General features: G+C 53.3%; 1 protein-coding gene across 1 annotated transcript in view; it reads right to left on the bottom strand.

The window, feature by feature from the left end:
- ABCA4 (ATP binding cassette subfamily A member 4) overlaps nucleotides 1-10,082 on the bottom strand; it is a 135,289-nt gene that overhangs the window by 121,351 nt on the left and 3,856 nt on the right. Inside the window, exons 2-4 of the mRNA XM_008074610.2 lie at nucleotides 6,619-6,712; nucleotides 5,488-5,629; nucleotides 2,999-3,138 (exon numbers count right to left, since the gene is read on the bottom strand). Of these exons, the coding sequence (XP_008072801.1) occupies nucleotides 2,999-3,138; nucleotides 5,488-5,629; nucleotides 6,619-6,712 (376 nt within the window). The remainder of the gene's footprint in view (nucleotides 1-2,998; nucleotides 3,139-5,487; nucleotides 5,630-6,618; nucleotides 6,713-10,082) is intronic.

Below are 10,082 nucleotides of genomic sequence, written 5' to 3' on the forward strand. Positions count from 1 at the left end.
AGAAAAATGCATTTCTTTTAAAATGTGGTTCCTCTTGTTCCCTTCCATGGGAAGATTAGAGGCTGGCAGTGGGGCTGAGGGGACCTGGAGCAAGGGTAGCTGAGGGTGGGGGTGGGAGGGGTGCAGGAGATGCTGAGGCATGGGAGAGAAGGTATCTGGAAGATGACTGAGAGACCACAGAGCTTGCTTGTGGGGAGGGGGCTCCCCTCTCCTCTTTCACCATTAATCCTCCCCCGCTGAGAATGCAGCACTACAGGTTTGCTGTGGAAGGCAAACGCTGCCTGGGTCAACCACTGACATACTTTCCCAGGCGACGGGGACTGACAGGTAAATGCACACCCAGGGTCCGCGCCCACCTGCTTTCAAGGGCTTGCCTCCTCACAGCGGCTCTGGCCTGAGGGGTCCTTGTCCACAGTGACTCTGGGACAGACTCTGAGATCGTCTGTGGTCCCGGCTGGAATTCCCTCAGAGCCTGTGTACCTCATGAGGGGATGGACCCCATCCCCTCTCATGGCCACTAAGGCTGGGGGTTCCACAGAGCCTCTGTTCCCACCCCTGGGAGCTGAGGCCGGCCTTCCTTGAAGTTTGTCCCCAGATTTGCTCTCTGTTAGGACATGCCTCCCATAGCCGGGAGTCTGCAGAAGGAACCACCTGCACACCAATTCCAGATCAGTCCTGCTTTGGGGTTAAGAAGTAGTGATTTGATGTCTCATACACACATTGTGAAAACCACAGATAAATTGTGGTTTGCAATGACTTCCTTTACACTTCCTCCTGGCAGGCCTCCGTTTGACGACCAGAAACTTAAAGGAACCGCCTGCCTCACCCCAGGCCCCACTGGATGCTCAGGGCCTGTTGCACCAGGAGCTGCATAGCCCCCGTGGTGTCTGCTCAGTTACACTTGGGGAGAACCTTTTCTTGTTGGTGCGGTGGGGGACAGGGTTCTTACTATTAAAATGCTCATACAGTAGAAGGTTGTTCAAACTTGAGCTCACCAAAATAACCCTTCTACCAGAGAGCAAGCACACAGTGTTTGTGATGCGGTTTGTAGACATGATTACATGACAGCCATGCTTTGCTATTTTTGAAACAATTAGAATGCAATTAAGCAATCTGGATGCACCAATCTGAACGTACTCCCATGGGGCGAGGAGACAGAGGCGGCCCCTGGCAGGAGGATCAGGTTCTCTCAGGAGAAGTTTCTCCTGCGGCCTTGAGGCCCTCCACGCTGTAGCCATCTGCCTGCTCGTCTCTTTCTACCCCTGGCCAGGAGCCCACAGAGGGCAGGCACTCAGCTGACTCATCTCTCCACACCCAGGGACTAGCCGGCCCTTGCTCACAGTCAGCGCCACACATTTGCTGAGTGTTGAGGGAGTTGCACACTCGGGAGAGGAACCCCGGGGCTGACCAAGACCACCCTCCCACCTTTCTTGTCTGGAACCTGGAGCAGAAGATGTTCCACGCAGCCCTCCTTTCTCCTCTGCAGATCCCTTCCTTGTCCCTGTCATCCTCTGAGCCCCTCCCCCCAAGGCTGCATGAACCCTGGATTCCCAGGGGCTTTCCTTCCTCGTGGCTACTCATTTACTCTGCTCTCGGGAGTGGTGTCCCACTGCCCGGTCCAGTCCCTTTAGCCACCTGCAGAGGAGCCTGCTACAGACATGGCACCAGTGACCTCCACTCATACTTCTGAGATGTCGTGGTGTTGTTACTGTCCTTGGGCCTTGTTCATTTCTTGTTTTTCCCCTGGGAGGAAGCACATGAGAGGGCGCTCCTCCATCCTTCCTCCTTGCCTTTCCTGAATCCAGGTGGCCCTCCGACCCCAGAGCCCACCCATTACCTCCCTACACAAATGGAGTGTCCACCTGGGGCCACCGGCCTGGTCTCTCATTTCCTAACGCGCCTTCACCTCCACTTCCCTTCCCCATGGCCATACCCAGGGGCCCACTCACTTACTGACAGCCATACCTAGGGGTCCATCCATTTCTCCACGGCCACACCTGGGGCCCATCCACGTCCTCATGGTTATACTTGGGCCAGTCCACACCCCCACGGCCATACCTGTGGGCCCATCCACTTCCCCACGGCCACACCTGGGGGTCTGCTCACTTCCCCATGGCCACACTCGGAGGCCCATCCATTTTCCCCTGGCTACACCTGGGGCTCGCCACGTCCCCGCCACACCTGGGGGCCAATCCGCTCCTTCCCTGCACACCTGGGGCTCATCCACTTCCCCATGGCCACACACGGGGGCCGTTCTCACCCTGCCTGCCTTGGAAGGCCTGAATGTGCATGTTTCACTTTCTGACCACAGCCATCAATCCTTCCTTCTTGCTGATTTTCTCATCACTTAAGCAGGGTCATGGGACCCGCTAAGACCTCTTCCCATCGTTCCATTCTCCCAGCCCATCTCAGCACCACTGGCTCTTTGCCCATCCTCATGCATGCAGTTCATGCACCGCCTTCAGCCCTGGCCTGCCTGACATCTGTGGTGGCCCCTCCATGCCCCAGTTCCATATCACCCCACTCTCTACCCGCTCACCCTCTGGGTCTGGATGCTAGATATTCTGGGAGAAGTCATACAATTACACATACTTATGTCATGGCAGCATGTGGTCTCTGACCTACCTGACTCCCTTGATGTCTCTGTGTGCTCCTGGTTGGCTCTCTCTGAAAACTGTTCCACACCTTTCCCAAACTCTGCAGAGCCCTTTCCCCTGCTTCTGCTCGTTCACCAAGCCTCACATGTTCCAGAGCACCGGCTCTCTTAGCCTTCGTCCTTCTGTCTCCAGACTTGCCTGAGACGAGACTTTTCCTGCCCTCCTTCCCAACTTCTTCCCTCCTAGGCTGGCGTGGAGGAAGAGGCATCTTCACCAAGGGGACCCTTCCCAGGCCTCCAGAGCCCATCCTTCCTGCCTTCTATGTTGTCCCCCTCTTTCCTGTATTCTCAGTCCCTCTGATGCGTGAAACCAGTGACGGTTGAGCTCTGAAGTCAGCTCACCTGCAATTCTCCCAGGGCGAGTCCGGAGAGTGTCCATGAATTGGAACAGGGTGCGGAGTTCGGCCCAAACATGGCCAAAGTGCGGGCTCTCGGGGGCATTCATGAGGAGTTCTTGGAAATCTCGATACACCCTTGCCAAGCTGTAAGGAGCACAAGGCCTCATCAATAAAGAGGTTGCTGTTATTTTCATAATAGCAGTAGCACCTTGTGCTATTTTTTGAGATCGCAAGTGCTGACCCTGTTACTACATTATGTATCCTACAGTTTTACTGCCCCGTACACACAGGCTGACAGATGGGTGGTGAACAACTTGGTCATTCTGTTTTGGCAGGGCCTGGCCACCTCTCAACCCCATGCTTGGTGTCTCTTGTCCAGAGAGGTCTTACATAGGATGATATTGATAGCTGTTATTGGAGGGTCTTCCCAGTTTCCACCCACTTCTCTGAGACCTGCCCTTCCACCCTTGCACAGGGGTAGGCTCGGAAGCCATGCTTCATCCACTATGGTGCCCTGTGCACACATATACGTGCATGCACACGCATGGACATTTGCACGCACACACACACACCTCTGCCAAGGTTGACTGGAAGGAAGAATGAGGCTGGACCAAGCGACTTTGTTCCCAGGAATTCGAACGGCACTCAGGAAGCTGAGGGTCTGTGAACCAGTGACCAGTGGCAGCCTGGGCGTTGAGGGGCACTGGAGACTGGCCCATGGAGGGCGGTGAATGGAGTGGACGCACAGGGAGAGATAGGGAGGTCTGCCTCACAGGTCCAGGTGGAGAGGGCTCCTGACAGCTCTTGGTTCTTGGCTGGCCTCTCCTAAGCCAGGCTCACTGCCCTTGGCTTTGTGAGAAGGTCTAGTCTGTAATCACACACTTTCTTCCAGGGCTTAAGATTGCTTGAGTGGTTTCTATGCCTTGCAAGCGAAAGAGCCTCGAATAATCTAACATTTCACTCATTGTGTGCGCAAATGTGAAGCCCAACTTTCCAGGCGCAAAGCTGAGTGCAGCTGAAGTCTGGAACCCCTGCCCTCGGTGTCAGCCCACATTCTTCCACAGTAACATCTGTAAATACTGCCCTTCCTGTCCCACTGAAGCGCCCTGCTGCCTCCCCACGCTGCCCAAGCCTCCCTGCTGCCACATGCAACCCGTGGACTCTCTCTAACAGGCATTTCTTCTCAGGAACATGAGTCTCAAGCCAAAGGCATGGGCCGTAGATGAAAATTTCAAGGTTGAAGCGTGACCGCCCTGACCTTCCAAGAGGACAGGCCTCCCCTCTCTGCCTTCCGGTAATCCTGGCGTTAGCAAGCACATCACGATAGGCTCGCAGACCACACAGCCCTGGCATGACCACTCAACTCTGCCATTATAGGACCCAGGTAGCTGCAGTTTTCTCACTACCCCTTCAGAGGGGAGTCCCCTCTGAGCATGAGGCTGACCTGCCAAACATTCTCTCTCTCTTTTTTTTAGTCCAAATGCAGATTTGATCTGATCTCCTCTAAGGACAAAACTGAGATAACCAGATGTCTCTGTTTCCACCTGACCTGGTGCTTATACGAGTTGAGTGAAGCCTGATGCCCCACAAGCCTGCTAGGGACCTTCAGGTGTAGGCTGTACAGGTGCAGCCGAGGTCAGCACGGTGGTGAATGATGGCCCCGTCAACATCTCTGTGCTTCTGTCTCTGGGATGTGCCCAGATCACATCCTCTCAGTGCTCTGAGAGGACACTCTGAAGGTGGACTCTCTTCTTGTGGGAGTGACCTCAGAGTCGACCCCAGTCCAGAGGCTGTCAGCCAGGAGTCCATAAGTTCCTGGAAGTCATGTGTTGTGTACTGTTTTGTGCATGGCCATTTTATTTAGGAAGGACCATTTGTTTTCATCTTCTTGAAATAGTCTTCAACTCCACAGAGTAAGAACCCTGGTGTCCAACCGTACCGAGATTTCACTCCTCTCGGGTGCCAACAGCAATTGCTGCGGGGAACTTGGGATTTATCTTTTTCTCCCAAGAAGTAGACTTCACCTCGTAAAGCTGACTTCATCTCTCTTCTCAAGGCTCCCTGACATTTTTCTGAGCCCCTGAGTCTAAGAAAGTTTTTAAAGGAGCAGAGATCGGCCAGGGATGATCTGTGTGAGGGGAATTAAACTTTCCTCCCACAGCACCTCTACCCAAGCAGATGGCCAGAAGCAGTGGGCATGACTCAGCAGGGAGTCACCACTAGACTCCAGTCCTCAGGGGTAAAAGGACCAAGAAATGATCTCCATGTGGCCCTAGTTGGATGAGTCCTCCTCAAGTGCCCTGACAACTACTAGAATGTTCTGGAGAGGGAATCTGCTCTACTCCTAGGAGCTGAGAAGCTCAGCAAGCCACAGAAACCCTCGTTCAGGACCACATGCTCTGCATACTCTATATGGGGGCATACGCCCTGGTACACACTGGCATGGAGGGGTGTGCGGCTGCCTCTCCTGCGTGGGAGCATCTCAACACTTACACGGAGTTGTTGTAGTTGGACACGATTCCGGGAGATTCTCCTGGGGTGGTACTTTGAAAACAGGGATTTTTCACGTTGCAGAAAATCCCCTGGAGCCACGGCAGAACTCCTGCTGAGGGCATTGCCTTGTTGGGAAAATGGCCTAAAGAAGAAGAGGAAATGAAGACCAGAAGGAGTTATCGTGGGGTCTCACCCTCTGGGGCATCCTCCACCCATCAACACTTAAGAAGGGGGAGCGTCCGATGTCTGCCAGGCCCTGCTGAATGCCGGGACAAGGCTTCATCCCTCAGGGCCCTGGTGTAGCAGGAGATAGAAACATGTTCCAATGGAGGCATGGACAGAAGTGCAGAAGGGGAGCGATGAGGGAACACCTCACTTTGTGGTGGGGGGTGGAGGGGCATCGGCTCAAGAAGGCTCCACAATGCCGCTGGGGCCTGAGGAGAAGACGTTCCTCCACCCCTTGGACAACCGCGTGCTGAGCACCTGCCCCGAGCATACAGTAGGGCTGTAGGTTATGGACGCTTGGGGGTGAGGGAGAGAAGCGAGGTTGAACAGACAGGAGCCTGATGCAGACCTTGACCCCTGAGCAGAGAACAAGGACAGGGGACCGGGCACTTTAGCATGAATCTTGAGGCCACCCAGAGGGAGATGCTATCCTGATCAGAAGCCGGTGAAGGGGTAAGAGGCTCTCACAGGGTCATCTGGGTCCACGACACCTCAGAGGTCTAAGGACTACTACCTCGTGGAGTGTAGTGGAATAGCGTTCCTCCTCCTATTCCAGCTCTATGTGTCACATACTCTCTATACTGGCCCCTGATGCATTTAGAGAACTCATCTGTAGTCTATTCTCTTTAAAACAAATGGGAGTTGAGGTGTGGAAAAAATAAAGCCAACAAAAACAAAAAAATGAAAAATACTTGCACAATCTTTTAGTAATCACATATAAGTATTTGCTTAGGATACATCAGATTAGACATTAAAATGTGTATAGCGCTGATGAATCTGTTTTATGGATTATAGACATGAAGTGATGACAAGCAGACCCAGTCCCACACCCAAAAACACAAGATCTTTTGAGACAAAAGGCCGGGACCCCTTCCCTTTGGGTGTGCGCAGGCCGCCCACGCTTACATTCATGCTGGCTGTAGAGAGGGTTGGCGTTCCTCAGCCAGATCAGGACCAGAAATAGAGATAAAGGCCACACCAGTTCCACTATGAAACGAATCTGGAAAAATGCAACAAAAAGGGAGAGTAAGTCTGTGGTGCTAAGAGATTATGGGCAACAGCCAGGCAGACACAGCTCACCTCGGCACCTGCTACGCAGTGGAACTTTGGTTGAAAGAGCTTCCTTCTCTTATCCCTCCTCCTCCACAACCTCTACCCTGACTTATACCAACCAGATGTTGCGTCTGCCTGGCTTCTCCTCTGCCTCTGTTTAGAAAGCTGCGTTAGCACGAGACCTCTAGCCATCACGAGCAAGAGCTCCAGTGCATGTTCGATGTCACTGTGCACAGAGATGCAGATTCTGATGAGCGGAACTCTGCCAGAGCTCACCTTTCCAACAAGCAGTGACTGACGCTGTGATGCAGCATCAGAACCAAAACCCAGCCTCGGATCTCCAGCGCTGCCCCTCCCTGTTGCCTGGCCTTTTCCTGGTGCTTAGTAGACCTTGTAAATGTGGTCACTGAAGGAACGAATGAATGAGCGAACGAGAAAATGACTGAAATATCGTGATCCGCAGCAGAGCCAGCAGAAATCTGACCCACTAGCATGTCTCTTTTCACACCTCACGTTGCTTAGAGAAACAAAGCAGAGAACACTGCCACGGCTTTTACACTGGAAGGGCTGCTGAGAGCAACACAAGGTTGAGAGCTGGTGTTTGAATTGAGGTACCATGTAGGGCTCAAGGACTCTCGACTCTGAAAGAGGAGCCAGGGCTGTGGCAGCCCACATTTTGTGGCACTGCACATAGGATGTGGGCTGGAGGTATGGAAGTGTGGAGGGGAAGGAGGAGGGAGACTGGGCTCTGGGGAATGTAAGAGTGCTTCTGCTCACCCCTCCCACCTCACAGACCTTGGTGGGGAAAGGGGAAACTCCCACGCTCTCCAGGCAAGCTGAGGCAGCTGCCTGAGAATGGAACCTCAGGATATACAGATCAGCCAGGGCCTCTTCGCATGTGCTTTAATGTGACCCTTTGTTGTTTTCCTTCCAAGGAAATGTAAACAGGCTCTCAGAAGAGTGGGGACACCACAGCAGATGCTCAGCAAACGTTTGCTCCTTTCCCGCTGGTAAGGACAAACCATGTTCTGCTTTTTGGAAAATGGTCAGCTGGCGACCGGATGGCAGCCGATTTACACCTCCTCCCACAAGACGGCCAAACACTGACACTGGGCAATTCCCACCAGTAGTAAGGGACAGATCCCAAGCAGACTGGCTAGCTATTGGAAAGTTGGCAGACCCCCCAGGGAATGCAGATTGAGACTGGTTAGGAATTGCTGGAGGAACTGTGGACTCCTGGCCCCTGAGTACACACACTGTCCTCCTGTGGCCTGGATTTCCCCTTCCTGTCACTCATGGCACTTCAAGATAATTGCTCCTATAAGCAAGTGGGGTGTAAGGTTCCTGAGGGTAGGAACCTCATCTGTCCTCATCACCCCTGTGATTCCAGCACCTACACAGGTGGGACTCATGATAGGTGCCGGATAAATATCCCAGGAATAAGGGAGCCTTTGCCAAGGCTGATCTAGGAGGCTTCTCTGAAACAGCTGGAGGTGACACTGGGGCTCAGGTCACCAACAGCCTGCAGCTTTAACAAACTGCACCCCCTGAGGCGTATACCCTGGCTTCTCATCTCCCATTCCGGGCCCTCCCATCAGTGGGTGAGCCGGGAGCACGCTTGACAATCTAGATAGCAATGTGAATGCCAGATGCAGGTGATGAAACAGGAAATTGTTCCCGGTGTCTTCACCAAGGAAACGAGACAACCAGTCCAGATTCAGCACATGTGACTCTTCCTTAAGACAATTGCTTAAAATGTTGGCTTTCTACCAAGTACACAGCTGCCTTCCATGTGGCAATATCTGTCTGGGCGAGGCCTGGCATTTTAAACACTGATGTTGATGTGGGAGTGGAGGGAAGATCTGGGTTAACAACCACTTTTGGGCTTGCTTAGCCTTGGAGTCTCAGTTTTCTCATCTAAGAAACGGGGCTGTTATTTTTCCCAGAGTGTACACTGAGGGTTAAGAGCTGGTCACTCTGGGGCCAAGCACCAGGGTTCCCATCCAGCCTGCTCAGTCTCAGCTACGTGACCTTGGATAACCCACTCAGCCTCTCCACGCCCTATGGCCTCATCTGTAAGGCAGGGCTGATACCAGAGTTGGAGCAGTCTTGAGGGTGGGACAAGTGAACAGTGTCAAGCACAGAAAACACATTGGCACCAGAAGCTCCGTGACCACGAGCCATTTAGTACTACTGCCTCCTGGGGTTGTCACAGGGTCATGGGACACTGTAGGTGACAGCCTGTTGTATAGGCAGAAGAGCAAGGAGTGCGAATTCTAGTGCTCTGCACCTTTTAGGCCTGTCCTGCTCTCACATTCATTCTTCCTCCTTTCTAGAGTCAGAGCTGCCCAGTTGCCAGTTGGAAACACGGGGCTTCCTGAGAAATGAGACACTCACGTCCCCTGCTCTGGACACGAGAGGGGCTTGCACCAGGGGGAGGAGTCAGCCAGACCTGCCTAGTCTTTGGACAGCACTTCCAAACCCGAGCCAGTGTGCCTCCTGCCTGCTGGCAGCGCCAGTCCCACACTCACTTACTGACATTTTTGAAGTGTCTGGTCTATGCCGGACAGGAAGGCTACACAGTCCTCCCGTCCTTGGGAGGCAGGAGCAACATCTCCTTCCTTCCTTCTCTGTCTGGCCTGGGGCAGGAACCGCTTTGCCTGTGTACCTCTCATGTCTCTGCAGTAGGGCTGCCACTTTCTGCCTATAATCCCTGTCCCTCAGTGATCTCCTCTGCTGACCTAGGCCAGCCCTTCTCGTGTGGCTGACACTGGAAACACGTGGGGGTCTCAGGCCACGCCCCAGATAAGTTACATTAGAATCTCAGGATGTAAGATGTCAGGATCTGTTTGCATACTTCTCAGGTCATCCCAATGTGCAGCCAAGGCTGAGAAATGCTGGTCTAGGCGGTGGTGAGACTCTTTGAAAAACATTTGTTGAGAGGCCAGCATTATTGTTCCAACTCTGTGAGCATGTGTTATGGGGGTGCATTTCACACTTCTCTCCCGGCAGAAAGACCACCTGCGAGTCTGTCCACAGCCCAGCAGAGCCTCACGACAGCCTCTGCTCCCCTCCCCCACCCACCTGCCCAGTCCTGCTCAGCACCCCCACCCCAGAGTGGCATCCTTGTCCTTGACACTCAACTGTGCACAGGCCTACCCTAGGGAGAAATTCCACAGCATAATTAAAAACATGTTTTCTGAGCAGCTCAGACTCCCCCACCCTGCCCTTTACACATGTCTGTAACTTTAATTAAGCTCAGCCGAAGCTCGAAGGGGCTGGTGGAAAAATTTTTTTTCCAAACTGGTATTTCCTCG

Source organism: Carlito syrichta, unplaced genomic scaffold (assembly GCF_000164805.1).
Source record: "Carlito syrichta isolate Samal-C Ts95f unplaced genomic scaffold, Tarsius_syrichta-2.0.1 Scaffold316502, whole genome shotgun sequence".
NCBI classification, from domain to species: Eukaryota; Metazoa; Chordata; class Mammalia; order Primates; family Tarsiidae; genus Carlito; species Carlito syrichta.